The 22,996-nt window shown below is 33.6% G+C and overlaps 1 protein-coding gene across 3 annotated transcripts in view; it reads left to right on the plus strand.

The window, feature by feature from the left end:
- Nucleotides 1–207: 207 nt before the first annotated feature.
- The window catches only part of LOC105320113 (rap guanine nucleotide exchange factor 4), a 48,347-nt gene continuing 25,558 nt past the window's right edge, over nt 208–22,996 (plus strand). For 2 of the 3 annotated variants that reach the window (XM_066089244.1, XM_066089245.1), the window contains exons 1-9: nt 208–2,513; nt 7,571–7,733; nt 9,048–9,190; nt 10,558–10,646; nt 14,439–14,585; nt 16,990–17,047; nt 17,710–17,822; nt 19,024–19,252; nt 21,237–21,420. In XM_066089244.1, the coding sequence (XP_065945316.1) occupies nt 7,696–7,733; nt 9,048–9,190; nt 10,558–10,646; nt 14,439–14,585; nt 16,990–17,047; nt 17,710–17,822; nt 19,024–19,252; nt 21,237–21,420 (1,001 nt within the window). In that variant the 5' untranslated portion in view covers nt 208–2,513; nt 7,571–7,695. Of the gene's footprint in view, nt 2,514–6,575; nt 6,988–7,570; nt 7,734–9,047; nt 9,191–10,557; nt 10,647–14,438; nt 14,586–16,989; nt 17,048–17,709; nt 17,823–19,023; nt 19,253–21,236; nt 21,421–22,996 lie in introns of those variants that run through there. The other variant, XM_034468910.2, reaches the window with a different exon arrangement.

The raw sequence follows: 22,996 nt of genomic DNA on the forward strand, positions 1-22,996 counted from the left end.
CAGTTCCTCCTCCATTTCTTGAGGGGGCACACGTGGTGCATAGTTGGGATTAACAACTAAGCCTTAACAATATTATGAAAGGCAAACTTGGTGAGCATGATTAGGACAAGCATGGAGACATTTTCCAAAGGAATTTCATTATCTTGCAGATGAATTGAGTACATGGTAAAAAATGAACAAGGAGCCATGTATATTAGTAAACCTCTGTGCTAGGTTCTGTTTGGTTGGGTGGTAATAGTCCTATTGGTCATAAAGTGTAAAAAAAGACTGCTGAAGAGAATTTGCATTTCTAGTAAAGAATGACTAGTCCATCAATGCACAGGTCAGAGTCCATTCCCTCCACCCCCAACCTAATGTTGATAAATTGTACCATGCAGATTTTTCATTTTATCCATACTTTTTCCATCTATGCATGAGCACAAAATTGGATTAAACACTGGACTGAATTGCAGATGAGTGTTCATCCTTCACAGGGCTGGATTATGCTCAGGTTATCATTAAGGCCCACAGGCCTCTATGTCCCCCAGCCAATTTAGTGCTGGTTGCGACTGTGGCACTCTTAAACGCATAGCAGAATCAGAATTGCTGTAATATCTATTTAATACGGGACTTGATCTTTATGTTCACTCTGTTTTCCTGTTATTTGGCTTAAATCATTTACCACAAATTTCATTTATTTTAAAAGATCATTATCAAGGGTGGTCCAATGTCTGATAATTCCTGTCATTATTTCAGTGTGGGCAAAATGTATAATAAAACAGTGGGTGTGATTTAAGAGTGTCATTTGTAGGCATTTATCAAAATGTGGCTGTTTGAAATCTATGGAATGGTTTGCGAATCTATTTTTTCATTTAGAATATTTGGTGTTATTAAAAAAAAGGGATCATTGTGGCTGTAAATTGACGTTTTTTTCTCTCATTGAAACCCAGTTATTATTAGATAGAAAAGTCTTATAGATTATATTGAAAGTAATTGCATTGAAGAGAAGTGAAATAAAATTTGGGCTATTGATTAATGCAATAGGATGTTCACATCCCAGACAATCACATTCTGTCATGTTCAGCCTCAATAAGTTGTCCAAGCTGATTTATTGATTTCAACCCCTTGTAAACTGTCGACTTGAATTTTGTTTTTGGCATGGCATGTTGCACAGGTTGAAGTCCTTCATTGAAGTGATGTGACTCTGCTGTCGTGAAAAACTTGACAATATTCTGTACAAGATTGGAGAAAGATTTATGCTAGCACATAGATTTAGCTTTATCAGTATCATGTTCTGTGGAACATGAACTTCTCTATACATACTGTTCTTGTGTCTCATTTCTTTCAAACTGATATATTTTATGACTGAATTATCAACAATAAAAAATGAATCACTTAAAAGCCCAGTCTCGCTATCTCATTTTTTATAAATATACCTTAGCTGGGAATTTTTTATTAACTAAGAATAAAAAACCTTAATGGTCTTTGTTATATTATAACAAAAGTCTCACACGAAATTCAATGTCCACTTATGCAGTGTTCTATACTTCAATCGAACAATTATCCTGAACCAACCAATTCCTGGGTCCACTACTGCTACAATTCAATGTACTCAGTTGCATCCTCATTGTAGAGTTTAAGTTGGGTAGATATTTAGAGAGAACTTTTAAATTGTTGTTTAAGACAATTAAAGTAAATGGATTCAAAGTAAAGTTTGAAAGGAGAGCAGCGAGGAATCAATCTGCTTCATTGATTTTGACTGTCCTGAATATATTGCTCCCTTTCATACCATTTTCCCATTGATCTCAAGCATTGACATTGACAAGCAAAAGAAGAAATTTCCTCTCTGCATGATTGTTAAAAACCTAAGGGAAGAGAGGTTCATACAAATCAATTTTTTTTTTTTTGCTTTTTAGAGAAAATTTTCTGTTACGCAAGGGAGTAATTGTAATGCATTTAATATTTTAACATGGCTTTCTTTTTTAAGATAATAATCTGTAGGATGAAGTTGAATAAAGGATTGGTGCACAATTCATTTTTTTTCTTGCTTCATGTCTTATATAAATATTGTTTTGAAGCTGCTAGATGGTATAGAAAACAGGTAAGGTAAATTTAGGTTCTTATTTTCCACAATATTTTTTCCGAAGAAACTATTATATCATTGTGCATAATTCTATTGTTTAGTCATGATGTCATGAACATTTTGTGCAACTAAGATGATGTTAAATTGTGCCATTCAAGCACTGTACCATAATGACCTTCATAGATGACGGAGCCAAATGGTAGGAGTTGTCAAGGTGCTAATTGAGGCTTTATCTGGTCCAGCCTTACGTTTTCTCCACCAGTTTATGTGAGTTGTCATGGAGACGATGTGTTGCTGTAGATATGATTGTAAAAATGTAGATTGAATTGTTATTGGAGCTTTGAGTTAGGGATTTTGTGTTAAGGAAATCTGATCAGCGGAGATTCAGTTCGAACAATTTGTCCATAGAATTTTACTTCATTGCCAGGGACTAGAATACTGCAGGTTGCAGGTAATACTGAACATTCATTGGATTTTTTCTGTTTTGAGCTGTCTGATTTAATACTAAAGGTCTGTGGTGCTTGTGCTTTATTTTGAAATTATTTGCTAGTTGAGTTTCAGAAAAAAAGTTCTTTTGAAATTCGTAAAATTCTTTTATATGTGGATACCATTAAATCAGTTGTGTGAATAATAAAACTAAAATTGAAATACTTGTATGTATGTGTATCGTATTAAGAGAATTTTTTTTTTAAATTGTCTTTTGAACAGATCTATCAGGCTACATACATAGCAAACCAATATACTGCTGTCACAAGTCGTAAAAATTTGAGATTTAGTCAATAAATATAGAGTTTATTTCCATATAGATTAGAGATAGACGCAGAGGAGAGTCCTCGGGCCTTGGACCTCAAAACCTTTAATGCTTTTGTTGTAGTATTGCTTCTGTGAAAAGTCCTCATCTGTCGCTCTCTTAATTGATTTCTGTTATATAAACGTTGTTGGTTGGAGGACGAGCTAACGAAATCCTAAGCCAAGGGATGAAGAAAAATCCCCTTTTATTGAATCAGAGAAAAAGTGCATTTGTGTTTGCCTGCTTTTTTACTCCTTTTCCCCAATGGGTATAAAGCTGATACTTGTGTTTTGGCCTTTTAAGGGATTTTGTCATAGTTTAGATTAAATTCTTTGTAATGATGATTTCAGCTTTCATGCAAAATATTCTTCTATCAAAGGATCAAAACGAGACCTGGCTCCAATACCATTAACCAAGCAGAAAGTTTAGTCAAAAAACTATTTTTTTTATTTACTAATAGAGTTCGGTCAAAATTTTCTTATTATCTACTTACCAGGTATTGTAATGTTCAAGTGTATTTATAAAGCACGGTTAAGTTGGGATAATTAGATTTATTCCAAATGAAAAACAAATAGGGTCCGTTGAATATTGCCATTCAAGTACCATCACTAAAGATACTGAGCACAATTCAATATTTTTTCTAACTGTGCCATACTAGTATATACCCTTATAAGGAGTATCATAAATTCAGAAAATACAAAAGTGAGGATTTTTTTCCCAAAGAAAATGATTATTCCAGGAAAATTTACTGATATATGAATATTATAGTTGCACATACATGATAGATAATATAGGAAAAGTCGGTCAAAACACGCTTCATTTGTATGTATTAATGTTATCGGGGAAAAAATTAAATTTGAAGTTGCAACAATTTTTTTATTTAATCAGATTCAGCTTTGGTAATGAACATCTGCATGCAAAGATATCTTCATATTTAAAAAATCTGAGTCATTTTGACTAATCTAATTGGACGATCTTCTGAAATAATATGTGTCGTCTCATTACGAGGCAGACGGTAACCCACATGATAGCATGCAATGGTAATTTCTTTCTTTCATTTCTCCAGCAGTTCTCTAATTTTCCTGTGTAATTAAGTGTTGTTAGATCTCCATGTTGTCTCGGAATCTGTGTCTTTCTGTTTCCATCTTTCCTTTTTTTTCCTGTGTACTGGTAAAACTCGGCAAATGATGTTACAAAAGGTAATAAAATCAAAAGAAACCTTTTCAGGGTACTTTTTCTGCCATATTGATATTCAGGCAAGGACATGCCAAGAATATTTTGTTTATTTCGTTTCCTAATTTTAAGGTGGCGTAGGACATCGCCATATTTTGATGAACTTTCTATCAAGATAAAAAATAAAATCAGGTATAATTTAATCATTCTTCTCTCTCACAAGTGTTACCTAACAGTGAAGTGCAATTTGTTAGAGCAGTAACTCTGAATCTATAAGTTATGAATGGAATTTTTTGCCTTTCCAAGACATTTTTTGGTCAAATATTAAAAAAAAAAATTAAAAAGGTGAAAATATTTTATAATAATTATAATATACTTTTATCCACATTAATATTGACCCAGGTGTCCCATATCACCTTAAAAAAAAGAGAGTTGATTTTCAGTCCAAATGTTGTCAAAAAGTTATTTCATTCATTAAAAACACTTTACTCTTTGGTGTTCTCTAACTTTTCCATTGACCAAAACACATTTTATTAGGCAATTAGATTGCTACATCAAGTATCTCCAATGTATAGTAAAACCCAACAATATAAGCAAACGAGGAAAAAACCATTCCGAGTTATGACATAGTAAATATTGGTTCAGAGAAATAATTATTAAAGGTGTTAACCTCTTGGATAATTTTGATTTTTAAAACTGTACAGAAATGCCATAGAAAATTTGCAAAGACCTTCCACATAAAATTCTCTGTATGAGTTTACAAAAATCTACTTGAAGATATGCGATATTTTTGAATTAGATCTTTTTTAATTAAATAAATGTTAACAAGAACAATTTACCCCTTTTAGCTAGGTAGATTTTTTCCTATGCCATTTATTGATTTCGTATGATTTTAAAAATGTGCTATCAAAGTTGGGTCAAAATTTTACAATAGGAGGTTTTGTTTTAGAATAACCAGAAATTCATCATTATCACATTTTACTATCTGTGGATTCATTCATGGAACATGAGAGATTTGGTAAATCAGGTTTTTAATAACTAAGATTATTATAAGGGCCGGTTCTGTGGGCAACTAATAGTGATCAGTCTGTCCATCTGAGATCTTTGTCAGGAGAATATCTCTCTTCCCTTGGCCTAATCTGGTTCATACTTCACCCACAAAGAGCCTTTGGTAAAAGGTGTGCAGTGACCTTGACCCAAGTTTCTGGGTGAAAGGAGAAGGTCAGATGAATTGAACAAAAATCCTTTTTGGATCACAATGTCTCTTCCCTTGGTTCAATCTGCCTCATACTTCACCCACAGAGTTCCTTTGCTCAAAGGAAAGGTGTGCAGTGACCTTGAACGATGTTTCTCAGTCAAGGATAAAGGTTATATCAGACCATGCAAAAAATCTTTTTCTTTTTAATCTTTTTACACAGCATATATTCTCCAACTATTTCTTATCTGGCTCATACCTCACATAAACAAAGCTTTTTGGTAAAGGGGTGCAGTGCTATTTGACCATGTTTCAAGGTCAAATGTGAAGGTCAAAGCAGATCCAAAAAAATCCCTTTAGGTAAAGGGTGATGAGTTTGGATTAATTGTTCTATGGCAACTCAGAGTAAATTTCTGTGTTACAGGGTAATGTCAAACCAAAATCATCTGAAATGCTTTTCATCCTAATGTCCATTCTTTAGCGGGGCCCTTTAAAATGGTCAACCCTCAACAATGTCTAGTTCAGTAGATCTTTATCTTTGATCTGTTAAACATTTTTCTCACATTTTTTCCATGCAGGCAAATGAAAATTCGAAATTCTATGTTTAAAGAGATCCAATTTTCCCAAGTAAAACTGGTTACCAGCTAGGTACACATGAGTCCTTCATTAGAATATGCTTACTAGAAAATAGCTTCAGACACCTTTTTTTAAAAAAAATGTTGGAACTTGGCAATTGTCACCTAATCAGTCTTGGTCTTTTATAATCTGTCACTGATCTCACTTAGTGTCATCCAATAATTGGGGAGATATTGAATTTTCATCATCGGGGCTCCCAAGAGGGGGCTTTTCTAAACATGGGAACTAACAATAAGTAATCCCTCTGGACCCCACTCTGTTACACTAGGTACATATATGTGTGTTAGAGAGATGGCTTGTCACAGCAATGGTAGGATTATATCTGTCCTCTAGCTGTTATTTAGATTTATTCAAAGACTAGTTTTGTGGCATTTTAGCTTGTAAAAATCATGAAGTGAAAATCTCCTTCCTCTCTCAAAAAAGGAAAAGGAAAGGCCAATCTAATATTTACTTAGCAGAATTACTTGCTTTGGTTTTGGATATTTCTTTATTTCTCTAAATAATTTTATGGAGTTTTTGTCATTGGTGAGGAGAATTTTTGCTGTAACATTTCAACGCTATAAATTTTTAACTGTGGGCTAGATAGATAATTGCTATTTCACATGCAAGATTAGAATATTAAATTCTTTATGATATAGCCAAGTGAAAATATACAACGCAAATCCACAAAAAATCCAGTAATAAATATCCCTTCATTATACCCATCTGTAGGAGTATTCAGAATGTACTCTTACCAGCAGGTAAAAATGTTCGCTTAACATGCGTATCTCCATTCAATAACCGTTGGCCGTGAATTACCTCATAAGGCCAGGCCGGTGATAATTGGCTCTTCGCTGGGATTCTGGTATCACTTGATGGTCAATATTTTTCTTACCGGCTACAGTCGCCCATGAATATATGAGCATTGATTACTTTTTCGCGGGAAGCATGTCTCTTTGACACTGGGTATACTAGAGCATTAACTAGTTAAGCAGATGGTCTCAAACCTGTGTTTGGTTTTTCAGTGGATATTGGATTTGATACAGCAAGTTTAATCATCAAGGAACATGAGGGTTTTCACTGTTTGTTAATTCTCCTGAAATTGTCAATTTGTGTTGTAGGAGATACAGCTGATTTTAATGGAGGATGTCGGTAGGTACTTTTGGTATAAGTTGAAAATATCTACTGCTCATTTTCTTGAAGTAAGATATGGCTATAATCTTTAGATGGGATATAAATCTGTTTCAGTTTATTGAATTGTATGTTTGTATTTGATTTGAAATTGTGTTATGCAAGGTTTATAAGAGTTATATCATCTACATCTTACATAAATTCACTCTGCCTGAACACATAAAATTCTCATCTTTTCATCTGAATTTTACGACTGGTAAACATGTTTCAATGTATTTACTATGCTAATTGTGACAATTTGAACAACGTTAAATTGCATTGTATGATACATTTTTATAGTCAGATTTTTAATGTGTATATTATAATAGGAATTTTAATGTGTATATCATAATGGGAATTTCCTATTGATATCAACTGAAATCATCCAGAAATTTTACATGGTGCCAATATACAATGTACATGTATAAAACTTAACAAAAATTTGTTTTTGAATGTTGCATAGGTGACCAAAAAAAACAACTCAACTACATCCGTGAATTTGCAAAAATTCATGTTTGTACAAACTGATTAAACTGATTTTCTTTGATTTCCATTTTTCCTTTAGATGATTCAGAAATGTGACTGTGCAACAGTTTACAAGTGACAGATATAGAGCAATTCAAAGAGTGAGATTTTGAGGAAGGAGAGATTTGACTGGCTAGGTGCCACCGCCCTATGACTGGCCTATAGATGATGGTCTCGGAGTGGATTGCTAGTCTAGACAAAAGGTGGGTGGTTAGCTAGACTACAAAAAGCTAGTCTAGACAAAATGGAGGTCTTTACAAAAGACTAAGATGATCCATTCAATTTTTCTAGTTGTTTTATTGCTACTGTGTATTGTAATAGTTTAGACAAAAGGTAGTTGGACTGTTTTTAGTCTAAACAAAATGTGGATGGATTGATAGTCTAAAGGTAGTTGGCTTACTGGGTTGATTGTTAATAGTTTAGACAAAAGATGTGTGAATAATGCTTTTAGTGACAGTGAAGAAAAAATGTGGATTGCTTAAAGTCTAGACAAAATGTGGGTGGTTTGCTAAAGGTCTAGGCAAAAGGTGGATGGTTTACTTGTTAAAACAAAAGGTACATGTAATAAGATTGCAGTTAGTCTATAAAAAAGGTAAGTTAAGATTGCTAGTTATGATACAATGTCAATTGCTAGTCCTTCATAGGAATATCTCTTGCTGACACATTCCAATCTAAAATTTATTTTCCAGTTTTATACATATCATTGAAAATTAGTTACCATAATTGAGTTTCTCCTCAATTGAATTTAGATGCAATTCTAAGGAGTTTTATACTAACTGTTTTATAAATTGCAGCATCTAACCTAGTCTTTGCATGCATCTAAAATTGCAGCATCGGTATAGAAATGGTAACGCAAATGCCGATTTACTAATACCAATCAGTTGTTTAGATAAAGAAAGACGCAATTTCATGCTGATTCACTAGTACCAATTGCTGAAAGACGCAATTTTAAAGTCCTTTGATAATTTAAAACAAGTAGGCTAATTTTGTATCAAATTTTTAAAGGCAATCAATGTGTATGCATTAATTGTAACAAGATCACATAGAATTTGGAAGTGTCTGTAGTTCATACAGATCCATAGGATGCCTTTTAAAATTCTGTGAGAATAATGTCAAACGAGTACACTGATGGATCTGCAATGAATATTTCATAGGAATTTAAATTGACATGGGAGTGTAATAGACACTGTTTAATATCTCATCAGCCTTTGCCACATTACAGTTAATGTATAAGAATTTAATTATGGCAGGCATTAAGTATTCTTGTTACAATTACAGACATTTGCTCCTGTTTTGATTTTTGAATTTCTGTTCCATATTCATTTGATAACCATCCTATTTTTTTTTTTATTCCAAATTCTGTAACAACTTTCAACTGATTTATCAAGGGTCATGGCATGAAACTGGAGGTTTTAATGACATTGATATGAATAAAAGTAGTTTTATTATCTTTAGTTAACTATGAACATTGCAAATATCATTTCATTTGATGAAATTGAAACACTTGGATTTTGCAGACCATGTGACCGTACGGGAGAAGAGTTGGATTTAATTTATTCCCACCTGAAGAACTTGAAGGCCTTTGAGAAGTTCCACCCCAGTCTTCTTCAGCAGATCTGTGTGTACGGTTACTATGAGGACTTAGATAAAGGTGTCACATGTGAGTGCAGCCCAAGTCACAAACATCTACTGTAGATTTATAATGAAACACCGCAAAATCATTTTTGTGTAGAATTGTGAGAGGCACACCATGCAGATTTCACTTAAAATTCATCTACCGGGTAACAAATGTGAACTATATGAGACTATATACGACATCAAATGAGATATACATATCAAAATTACTGTTCGCGATTTTATATTCTCGCAATTTGATGCAAAACTTGGGAAATCGTGTAAGATAAGGAATCTACAGTACCTGTAATTTACACTGTATCATACAACACAATTTCAATGTGTGTTAGAGGTTTCAGGCTCAAATCCTTTTCTGACCTCTCTTTGAACATTTTCAAAGAAGATTGTAAACAATAGTTCTAAAAGTACTGGTATGCTATCTGTGTATAAGTGATAAATCATCACAGTGCTTAATATGGTCCATATTAAGCTCTACATTTATACTGTTATAAGCACTAGTAATAAATCATCATCGTTCTTAACACCTCTGAAGCTGACAATCAGTCTGTTCTAGAAAAACAGCAGATAAATAGCTTGCTGTCATTATGATAGATAGCAGGCCAAGGATTACCACACAACTCTAGGTGCAGCCACTGTATTTTTGATCCTTGTGCTAAATAGATTGTAAATCCATTTTCACTTTATTAATAATTACCTGGCGTAGGATCAAAATCGCCCTAAATTGCCTGTAATTACAGAGAAAAGATCAGAAAACAGGAAAATAAAGGGTGAATTCTGTGGCAAAAAAAATAGACTGATAGAAAATGGCAGATTTTTTTTTTTTACAGACATGTATTTGGTATAAAAAATGAAATTTAGACCTGCATTTTCTCACTTATTTATATACTCTCTTACAAATGTTTTGGGAATCCTCATCATTTCTTTAAAGATGTTTTCAACTGTAAGGTCAATGCCTCTTTCCAGGAATCCAAGTCACTTGTGACAGAGATAAACACCTAATGAGTGAAATTGCCAGTCACAAAATATTCAATCTGCCCCAACAAATTCTCCCTGTGACTTACCAAATTTTGTCACAAATTAGTTTTTCTGAACACAGTTCTCACAATAACAATAAATGAGTAATATTTATTTATACCAGAACATGCATTTTATCCTTTATTCCTCCCAGTTTATTAAGCGATGTTGAAAAAACTTTGAAATTCCTATAAACCTCATCACATGAATTTGATCTCAATTTTCATTGTCCTTATCTTGCATATAAGAATTCTATAGGAATTCTCAGATGGCCAAGGTCTGATTCCTGCCTGCTTTACTTTTCTGAAACCTTGATGACTTTCTGCAGGGCATTTTGATTGATTGTCAGCCATGTCTTTTTTCTCCTTTATCTTGTAGTGTTTCGTCAAGGAGACATCGGTACAAATTGGTACATAGTCCTCTCTGGGAGTCTGGAGGTCCTTGTGTCGGAGACCGGAGACCACAAGGTAAATCAATCGAGCTCGTATCATTGACTATCCTTGCGTAGGGCCAACATACTGAGAGTGTTGGTTTACTGTGTCTAACACCTATTGGAGATTTCTTCATTTGCTTTGAAAATTGTGCATTATCCTTAAAGGTTGCAACACTTAAACCATTGAGTTTTAATTAGCGCTGCAGTAGATGATGTGGTCAAGCAGTTTCTTCTTGTTTGGTTCAAGATCTGTAATTCTATGCTAATTCTACATAGAACAGGTTGCAACTCTTTTCGAATAACATTTTAAATAAGAAGCAAAAACTGGAGGTATTTCAGATGAGACCTTTAATTTTATACCTACATTCTGTGTTGCAGTAAATAATCATTCAATGTCCATGCAGTGACCTAAGATAAAAAAACCCAAAGATTAATGAAAACTGATTACATTTATGCTACTGTGATGCCTCCTTGTTAGTGAAATATTCTTGAGGGGAAATAAAACAACATTACAATCAATCAAAAAAAATATTTTAGCATCAGAAACAATGCATCTTGCTTTATTTTGGTCTTATATTTTGATGGACAATGGAATTTTAAATCTGGATATTCTGCAAGTTGCTTATTTTGCAAATCCATGACAATGCACTTTGTTAATAATTCCATGGTTTGGATATTATGTATCTCCAAGATGATTAGTTAGTTGGGTTGTACACTGATAACATAGATGTGATAACTTTCATTGTGTGAATTTAGCCTGAATTATCAAATATTACCATTTTTGGAAAAATCTTTGCACAACAGTTTCTGAGTTAGACATTTTCAATTAAATGACAAAATGTCTAACTCTTTACTAATATTTCCAATAATCCTCAAAATTACACTATGCCCTTTTATTTTTATAAAGGCTTAAATATTGATGAAAAATTAATTACATCATGAAATTAAACTTAGCAACCCTGGAATTGATTTGAAAAGCTAAATTTAGAAACTAATGTAATAAAAAGTAATCTTCAATCATTTCCTTTTGGAGTAAAAAAATTTTTTGGCTGCATCAAAAGAAAGTGGCAAATCTACATGGGATATTTTTTTTTGACTACCGCAAGTTATTTGCTCCTCCGAATCTGATTTAAGATACACATTAAGCAGTTTGTATGACTAGGTGTGAAACAGTGGTCTTGAGGACATTTATGAGAGAAGTGTGAAATATTAATTGGCTAATACAATCTGCTCTCAGGCCTGCATTGATTACGCCCTCAGAATGTGTACTACAAGTCGAAGGCATCTCGACTTAATCAGCAATGTCTATGTACGGAAGTCTGTCCCTCTAAATTGAATTAGAAATATTGCACAAGTAATGGAAATGCTAAAGTAGTTTTGTCTTAAGTTTAAAGGTTTATCTCAAGCAAAGGGAGAAAATGTCACATGACAGGTTTTTTTTACAGCAGCTATAAAGATGAATAATTTAATAAATCACCTTCCAAAAGTAAAAGTTAAAGAGTTTTTACAACAAGTTGAATGTTAAAATCATGAAATTCCCTGAGAGTAAATGTAAATCTCTTTTTTTAATGCAAAATATTGAAATATATTTTACTTTTAGCTTTGATAGCACAATGGGATGCATTTAAAAAAAAATAGAAAATGCAAAATTGCAAAAATGCACATGAAAAATTAAAAAGAATCTTTCATTTTATTAATTCTTTTTAGTTAAGTGTTCTTTTTTCACCATAAAAAGTTTATAATGGTAAAACACCTATTTTGAGGGAAATAGATACTTCAGTGGAGCTATATTCTCACGATTATGGCAGATTTGGGGGTACTATGGCATCTTCTTCATAAATAATTGATGTTTTATATTGGTTTTGAAACTGGTTATGGATACAGCAAAACATGACACTCTAGAACTCGACTCTAGAGAGTGCATCCTCGCCAGAGGAGTCAAAATCTTAGAGCAGGAGGGCCAATACTCTGGCAAATAGATACCTCGTAAAATTTGCTTCTTATTATTAGCAGAAAAAGAAAATAATGAATTCCAATCACGCAATGCGACCAGACGAATATCAATATGTATTGATGGAATGTGAAAGTAGAAAGACTGGGTATAATGATGGCTTGGCAAACAAAGGTGCCCCTTTCTTCATTGTAACATCACTTTAAATTATTGATTTGGATGGAATTAAATAGTAGGGCGCAGATAATTGAGTTCATTAGTAGACTGATTATTAACCTGATGGCCATGTACCTTCTTCCCTTCTCAGAATTGAATTGTCTGAAATCTTCCTAACAAAATTAGTGATAGGACTTTTCAGGCCAAATACAAAGCCATGGCTGTTCTCTCCCTTGCTAATTATGATGGTACATGTATCCACTTCTTATAAGGTTTACGATAAAGGGGAATAACTGGTAATAATATCCCCACTCCGAAGGAGAGGGGGTATACTGTTTTACCCTTGTGTGTCTGTCCGTCTGTCTGTCCGTCCGTCTGTCTGTCCGTCCGTACGTAAAATTTCTGTCGCATTTATCTCAGCAACTATTTATCGCAGATGCTTGAAAATTTTACATAGTGTTTGTTAAGGCATGCCATATCGTGGGATATATTTTTGTACCAATCGGACGTCAACTTCCTGTTAAATGACGACTTTGCTTATCTTTAACCAAAATTTTTAAACAAATTATCGTCAAAGATTTCTCAGCAACTATTTATTGCAGATGCTTGAAATTTTTACACAATATTTGTATAGGCATGCCATATTGTGGGATATATTTTTGTACCAATCAGACGTTAACTTCCTGTTAAATGACGACTTTGTTTATTTTTAGCAAAAATTTTCAAACAAATTTTTGTCAAAGAATTCTCTTGAACTGTTTATTGTAGATGCTTGAAATTTTTACACAGTATTTGTATAGGCATGCTATAAAGTGGGATGTATTTTTGTACCAATCGGACGTCAACTTCCTGTTTAATGAGTACTTTGTTTATTTTTAGCCAAAATATTCAAACAAATTTCCGTCAAAGATTTCTTAGCAACTATTTATCGCAGATGCTTGAAATTTTAACACACTATTTGTTTTGGCATGCCATATTGTGGGATGTATTTTTGTATCAATTGGACATCAACTTCCTGTTAAATAATGACTTTATTTATTTTTAGTCAAAATTTTCAAACAAATTTCCGTCAAAGATTTCTCAGCAACTATTTATCGCAGATGCTTGAAATTTTAACACACTATTTGTTTAGGCATGCCATATTGTGGGATATATTTCTGTACCAATCGGATGCCAGCTTTCTGTTAAATGTCGACTTTGCTTATTTTGCATATTCACATCAGAGCGGGGGTATCACTAGTGAGCATTGGCTCACAGATATCGTGTTAGCATTCATTTACATGTGATAAGTACATGTAAGTATCTAGGGGGGAAAAATTGAATAAAAACCCTAGATATTGTCACGGTAGAATTCCTTGTGATGAAATAAAATATAAAATACTTTGATAATGATATACATGCAGTATTTCTTTTTTAATTTCCTTTGAAGCAAAGTGTTACCTCACAGAGTAACAGATTATTTTCAGATCTTTATCATGTATCATCGCCTTATGTTTGGAATGCTCTATATAAATGTATGCTGATACATGGGTATTCTGTGGATTATTGTCTATTTCCAACAACATTTTCATTGATCTTTAAGTAGTAACTGAAGATACCAATAAACCACATTTCCTGTTCTAATAAGCATCTTTAGAGCTTAAACCGATATAAACTCTATTTTATGTCAATTCTTAGTTAAAAAAAAAAATAAACTCTACTGAATTGTTTTTTTTTCAGGATGCGATCATTGTCAGTACTCTGGCCCCAGGAACGTGTTTCGGGGAATCCATCCTGACTAACAAACCCAGATATGGTACAGTGACCACGAGAGAGTTTACGGAACTCATCCGAGTGGAACAGAAAGACTTCAAAATCCTTTGGGAGGTAAACAAAAAAATTCAATCCTGTATGATTTCTATAATCTTTAACAAATTCTGCATTGGAGAGAGAGAGAGAGAGAGAGTACTCTGTTCTGATTTAAAGCATCAATCCTAAGTTAACGTGTAACTATGATTTACTTTAATTTACAAAACATTTCTATTCATACACATTTCATGTCATTTCCCAGATACTCCTTAGAGACAGCAAGCTTTTTTTTCAGTCATATTATTTTCAGCAGTAGAAGAGTCTTGCAGTTATATAAAAGTAAAAAAAAAATTTTATTTTTTCTAAAGAGAACAGAAGCAAGTTTAAATGGGTAGATTGATTTCTGTTTTGCCTTTCTTTCAAAAGTGCAAAGGGATTCATAATGCTTGTTTGATTTTTATATGAATTGTATGTGTATAGTCTTTGGATAAGTGATTTGTAATGACTAGGGATGATGTAATATTTGAGAAATGTATTCTTCTACATATTTCACGTTCAGGTTCCACATTATCTATTGTTAAGTTCTGTATATTCTTCAAGGCTAAAAGTTCACCACAAAACGATTATTTTTCACTGCAGTGGTTACACTTTATGTTTTATAAACCAGTCAATGATTCTAAATCCAATTTTCTTTATCACATCAAAACAAATTAAAATTGACTTTTATTAGTGAACTAGGAATAAGGATGTGAGGGGTTGACAGATGTGGAGATTATATAAAAAACAGATGGGTTGTTCCAATCTTTTCTTTTTAAATGGAAGCACTTACATGCACTCAATATATCTTCTTTGCTTTGAAGGACACTTTGACCTTGAAGTATAAAAGGGGGGATATGATGTGTGATTAATTTTTTTGAATAGATATTTAAAAAAGAAGAGCATTCCTTTTGATCAAGGTTCCATGGCCACAAGCTGTCAGGGTTATGTCAAGTGTGCAGCCAATGGTGTTGGCGGAATTATAAACCCCGCAACATTTAAATTTCTGCTTAGCCAGGGCGTTCCGTCAGACAGGGTGTAGTGTTTTTTTTGCTTATCTTAACAGAAGCATATGGAACTCATTTTTGGTTGATTCATTTACAAGGGCTGAAATTGAATTGTTTGAAAAAACAATTTCTGCAGTGCAGAAACTTGGTGCAGTTATATAAAAACAAGGATCGTGATTCTGTTAGAGTTGAACAATAGCTGTGAATTCATGCTTGTGGACTGTAATGATCGGTCAGAATATTCAGGGAGAGCACTTCAGTGAACTTTTCGTACCCTGGAAGGAAGAACAATGACAGTGTTCTGGAAATTTTCTTTTTAAGGAGCAAGCACTCAGAGAGGGGTACTACATCACTTGCCAGAATAGCCTCCATAATTAACGAAGAAACAGAAAAAAGATATCTGTGCTGTCCAACGCACTGAAACATTCTCCAAATTATTTGGTTATTGCAAATGTGTTGATATGACAGGATGATATTGATCTGCCTTGTTGAAAATCAAGAGGACATGTTTTTGCCATAGCTGCCAATAATGATAATTATTTCCATACATTTCAACAGGATTTTGACAGTTTGGAACTGCAGTTTGGATTAGTAGTAGACTTTAAATAAAAGACCCATTTCAAAAGCAACCTAATGAATACAGTGTCAATATCCTTAAAAGAAACCCTAGGAGAATTGTCGACAGATCTCAGTTTTTCCATCGTTGTTGATTTTTTTATTGTGTCAGACATTTTGACCTGGTTACAATCGAAGCTTGCTGATGATGTAATACATTTGTTCGTGGTTATATAATAGGATTATATTGATGGCTACCTAAAAAAAAAACCCAGTGACCATCAGGTCAATCTCTAGATACTCCCCATGGCTCCTGAGTGCAATACAGGCTTTTGCTCTTAAAACTATAACTCAAAGTCAGCTCCATCATTGGCAATAAATCTCTCTCCTGTGGAAGAGTTGGAAATTCCATTATTATCACAAGTAGCGATATTAATACCATTATCCCTAAAACAACTGTGAAAGGCAGATAATCTCCAGGGAATCCTGATTAGCTTATTTCCGCTTTAGAATGTTTTTGTACATATTTGACACAGGACTGGAAAGTGGAAAGAAGTTTTAACACCTAAGCTTTTGTCACTTATGCATTTATGTTATATGATATCACATTTTAACTGATTTACTGAGGCTTTGATGCAAAGAGGATCATGAAGGTTAAAAGAACGCAAAGTCTGTCTCATTCCTGGAAGAAGCTGAGCAAATTAAATTTGACGACAACTTTTAAGAGAACACTGAGACCTCGAAAGTCGCTCACCCCAGACTTGTCTCACCTGAGCAAGGAGCAGGTGTTCAGCTCTGATGGCTTTGACATTTGCTTAGGTTATCTTGCTTATGAATTAGATTTGAAGCAAAATGGACAAAAGCTATGCATTTATACTTTGCAGGGTAGCAAGAAATTGCTGGAAGGAGTCATAACCCCCTTAGAGAGATTGTCAACAACAGGTGGGTGTATAGATATTGATCTATATATATATATATGTATCAAAGTTGAAAAAGATCTTCCCCTCTTTTTTGCATGGAAAAAAATGTGAACAATCAGATTGGAATATGAAAAGACTATCAAATATTCTCATACATCCAGACGCATTTACAAATCTTCAATGAACAGAGATCTGTTTTAGAGATATAAGGAGACAGTATTTCCAATTGAACAGGGTTATTTTCGCCCTGGGTTATTTTCACCCTTCTACATTTGAAACAGTTTCACCCCATCTTAAATTCCCTTAAACACAGTCACACACAAGGGCAAAAGGTGTGAAAATAAATTTGGGGGGGGGGTCTCTGTATAGAGTATAAAGTTACCTTGTTATTTTACAAAAATGCTGTAAATTATAAATACATGTATAATTTTGTTTATTTGTTTTTTTTAACATCATTAGTTTTATTGTTCAAGCAAACTATATTGGCATCAAATTACTGTACATTGGGATGAATATTCCAACCATAAGAAAGACTTTCATTTTACACGTGATTTGAAAAACATATTCAACAACTCCCATGATGTTAATCTTCATTGATCAACTATGCTTTAAGGAAACTCAGTTCTATACCAAATAAAAAAAAACAAGTTCTCAGGCTTTTAATATTTGAAAACTGTTTTTTAGCCAATCAGCTGCAGTATTCTCCGGCAATATCCAGACAAGGCCAAGGAAGGCGAAAATCATCAGCAGTAGCACGATTAAATGGCCAGTCCAATCCTGCTGCTCCCATCACCAGTGTAAGTACAAATCCCAGAATTCTCTCAACCAATAGCAGTTCAAGGAAAGCATCTATCTTATATAGACTGCTTCCACAGATTCAAATATTTTTGTTGGCTTCCTGATTTCTTGTAGTTTTTGGGGTTTTTTTCACAGACACATGATTATATTTCATTAGTTCAGGAAATGAGGCAGAGCAGTTTTGATTATAATGAAGATGTAGATGTGTAGCTACATTTTTAACACAGTTGTACATACTCGTCAAGGAATAAATGAATTAGCTACAATATTAATAAATTAGGAAAATAGGAGATGCCCATGATTTATTTTGTGGTAGCAAATTAATAAGAGCTTTTAGCAATTGATCCTAAATTATGACATTAATAAAAATTGAACAAAAATGAGTTACCTTAATCGCGAAGCCGTAAAATTGTGGTAAGAATGATACGATGCAGGGAGACTGTGTTGAAAACAAAGTTAATGTTACAGTTACGTGGGTTGAAAAATAGTTCAGTTGTCTCTTAATATTGTTAGTCTCTACGACTGACGGAAGTGTGGCAGGAATGAATCAATTCGCCTATCTCCCCTTCAAATGAACTCTGTTAAAACGAACAAAGAAAACAAAAACCTATCATTATCTCTTCCACATCAAGGAAGCAATTACGATGTATGACTATTTTAAGCTTACAAGAGTAACTAAAATAGAATTTACCCTACTTTTATTTCAACTATCGATGGTTTGCTTTTAGCAAAGATCAAATTTTGTTTTTATAATCCTGAGTTTATTGCACAGGTAACAGTACCGGTATACTGATTTTTGAAATAAAAATCTTGAGGTTTTTTTAAAACTATGTTTTGCTGTAAGAAAAACATTATGCTTGCGGGTATGTTGAGAGAATGAAATGAGGTGAAATGATTGAATTAGAGATTCGAAGAAAGATGTCATTTTTATCATTCAAAATCAATGTTTCACTCAGACAAATCAGGTACATCAGCTGTGTGAAATCATGCACATCATCAGTTGTTATAGACTAGAAAAATTTTATGGTTTATTTGTAAATTTGGTATGAGAAACAGGATATACTTTTGCAATATGTGATTACTTGCTGTATATCATTCAAATGTGAAAGCTAGTTCCAACTGAACATTAATTATCGTTATAGTTTTTAAAAAGTGTTTAAAAAAAGAATTTGAAAAGTTATGTACAAACAACAATTTCAGATTCCCTCGGAAAAGTTGAAACGAGCTGGCCGTGTTCTTAGGACAGTTCTTTTAACACGGGCTCCACATATGGTGCGCGACAGGAAATACCATTTACGGACGTACAGGAAGTGCATGGTGGGAACGGAGATGGTGGAGTGGCTGCTGCAACAGAGTCCCATCGTGCACTCGAGGAATCAAGCGGTTGGCATATGGCAGGCACTCTGTGAGGAGGGAATTATAGTTCATGGTAATAATGGGGAATATAGTTATCTGGAAAATGGAAAGTTAATCTCTCTGGACCACGTTGATAGTTGAAAAATGAAGTAAAAAACAGAAATTATTTTGATGGTATAAAAAATAATGATCAAGAGAATGGTCCAAGTGCCTTACATGGTAATTACAAGATGCATGTTGATGCTATTTTTGAAATTGCTCATTAATAAATAAGTAATGTTTCAGAATGATACAACATATCCAATACATGTACTCTTACTTACTAATCCGCTCTGTGCCCCAGAGGGTGCATGGGATAGTAAACCTGTACTGTTATTCTAACATAGGTTAATTAAGTGCAAAAACGGGGGTAGAAATGTACATTTATTAATAACTTGAAATGGGGGGGGGGGGGGTGTGAGGGGAATATTATGTCCAAACATATTGACAAAAACCTCGAATGACAATAGTAAGTTGGTCCACTTAAGTTTAAAAAGATTCTACTTTTGCTACAATTTTTAGCAGATTAGCGTCAGAATTTTCTTGTGTGTGATTTAAACCCCTCCAACCTACTGTAATAGGACAGAAAAACAGATAATTCAACTGACTTCAAAATTTTTTAATGCACCATTAAAATATTCTACTGGGATTTAGCACAAGTAAAAAAAAACTTTAAATTTCCAGTTCCTGTATGCTTCGTATGCTTGGCAATAACAAAAAATGTACAGTGGGAACCATGATTGCCAATCAATGAAAATTTTTTTTTTATTTTAGCAACATATAATTTTAATCCATGTACTTTAGAAATATGTAAATTTAAGGTGAAATAGTGTTTTGAAGTTTTGTGTATGATTTAATGAGCTACAAGCTTCAATACTGGAGACAGCTTGACAGGCAATGGATGCATTATTTAGATTTCGATGCACACAGTCACACACACATAACAGTATTGAAGATCACTTGTTTGATAACTGAAGAGTACGGTACAAAGTGAGTAAGATGTTGTTGAGAGAAAACAAAATATTTGTTTTCACTCTTATGGAATAACACTGGGGAGTTAATTGATAATCAATTCCTAAAGTGCAAAGGAAAGATTCCACTTAATTGATCTTTTGGTGTGTTAAGATGCATAACATAATTCTTGTTCTGTCTTAGTTTTATTTATAAAGTATCTCTGCGCTTCATCTTTGTTCTTGTTTTCTTGGAAAAATACAATGTATTTTCCTGAAGTGCCTATTCCCAGGAGAATGTAAAATTTATTTTTGTCGTTTTAAGAATTCAGTATATTTTTTATGTTTCTGTCAAGGGTTTTGGAGGGGATGGGGTGTTTAGAAAACTTTATCAGTTCAAATAATTAAATCATCAAGAGAGCAATTCATTAGTATGGAGGTCACTCTTACCTTATGTTCCTTATGAAATAATCTGACATTTCAATGAATTGATCTGCGATTTAATTATAGCAATAGGACCGTAAGAGTTGTCTTTCTTACATTGGCAGATATTGCTTTCAAGGTGGACAAATATTTTTGTAGCAGTGAAAATGTCATGTATTGAAATGATGTCAATGGAAAGAATTACCCTGTTTGGTTCTTAAACTAATTTCATTTTTCCCCATCTTTGTACAGAATACTAGAGTAAATGGATAACTCTCTTGAAAGATTAAAGCAATGTATTTGAGCAAAGGTTAGAAACATGTGAGAGAATCTGAGGCTATCCTATTCCTCATTGTTAGACATTGCGTTCCCCAAACAAGAAGTCCAAATTAAATGAGCAATCTTGTGTGTCTTATATCATTTAACAATTAGTTTCCTGAAATTAGGTTAAACATCCAGACTACAGCATGGGTGTTGGCGTCTGGATAACAGAATCTCCTTGGTACTCCATAATGCCTGAACACTTGTATAGCTTATCCCTTTCTGTGATGGAAAATAATTTTTTTGCATTGTTTGTCATATATTTATGAATAAATACATAGCTATAAGCACCCCCATGCTAAGTCTGAGGGCCGTGTCTTTCAGTGTGCAGGGAGCACCAGTTTAAGGACAAGTACCTGTTCTACCGGTTCTGTGAGGATGACCAGGGGGTGGGGACCGTGCCGAACCACGCCCAGAAGAAGGAGTGTGAGGAGGAGCTACAGGATACCCTGATAACGCTGGCCCAGATCGGCCCTGACGCCATGATGAGGATGATTCTCCGCAAACTGTGAGTGTACCACATTGAATGCTGCAGATTTCTTATTTGACGCGAGTACTTAATTCGGCGAATTTGCTTTTTTTTTTTTTATAAAATCAGAAGAATATATACTGAACTCTTGCTATAATATTTTCATAAACTTCACAACTGTCAAAAAAAAAAAGCAAGATTTTAAAATTTGCAAGGGGTGTTTCACATGATCTTAATATGCTGATACATGTATTAATTTCTTGTGTTTAATGAGGTTTCTATAATCTACAGTGATAAATGAGGAAAAATATATTTATTTAATGTCTGGTCAATCAATAGCTTAGATTCCTAATAAAACACAAGAAATTAATATCTGCATAAAATTGTGAGAAGCACATCTTGCAGATTTTAAACTCTCGCTTTTATTTTTTGGACGTATGTAAACTATATGAAATTATGTGAACAATTTGGTGTTCGCAGATAAATATTCTCAAGATTTGATGCAAACCGGTTGTATTGCAATATTAAGTACTTGCGTAAATAAGGAATCTACAATAAAACTTTTTCCGAAATGTTGGGGATAGCTCTGTGACCACGCACGGATGTCTGGTACATAACTAGGCGATGGAGCATGTTCATTGGGGGAATTAAGCTCAAGGGGAATTAGTAAATCAAGAATGCACAAAGTCCAAATGGCAGGATATGAGAAATGTTTATTTACAATTGAATTTTAAATAATCCAATCTACACATGCATTATTGAGCAAGTCTTGTTCCTAACTGTAATTTAGAGAAAGGGTGCTTAAACAGATGAATTAGAAATTTGTCTCCTAACACTCTACATGATTTCCTAGCTTCGCCCTACAATATATCCTTTTAGTCCGAAGTCTCCAAGCTAACTCTCTCTAAAAGAACTAATGTACCATACAAGAATTAATTTTCTCTATGAATTGCCTAAGGTAAAGTTGTCACTTAGGGCTAATCAAATAACTAAGTTATCAGTGTCATCCCTTTGATGTGAAGAAGTCAAAGTGGTTTTGAGCAGTGTCACTGACAATAAAGATTAACAATTACTATGAAATCACTAAATATTCTAGGGGATTAAGAAGTAAACAACAGCTTGGACAACCTTTAGAAATAAATAATAAGGAATGCTTTAGATGTCCATAAAGAATTTCTAAGTACATGTATTGGAAAATATCTGATAAGAATAAAGTAAAATAATGTAGAATGCTAAAGTATATGCTAAAAGTTATCAAAAGTGAAATGGATGTCATTTCACTGGTGATAGCTCAATGCACTCAGGTTGCTGGTCCAAAATTTGCAGACTGTTGATTTGGAGTCCAGTTAGTTGCTATGAAAATTATTTATATGATGTAGATGAATAAATTAACAAAATTACTTAATATCTAATAATATTGAAAGGATACGGTATACAGGGTTATTTTCGCTCCGTGTTGTTTTTGCCTTTCACAATTGCAAACGGTTTCCCCCCTTTTTGAATTCACCCAGATGCAGTTGTGTTAACATAGATATTTTTCCAATTTGACAACGAAGGCGAAAGGAGCGAAAATAAAATGGAGGCGAATATTTCCCTGTATACAGTAGGTAATAAT

Source organism: Magallana gigas, chromosome 6, assembly GCF_963853765.1.
Source record: "Magallana gigas chromosome 6, xbMagGiga1.1, whole genome shotgun sequence".
Lineage (NCBI taxonomy): Eukaryota > Metazoa > Mollusca > Bivalvia > Ostreida > Ostreidae > Magallana > Magallana gigas.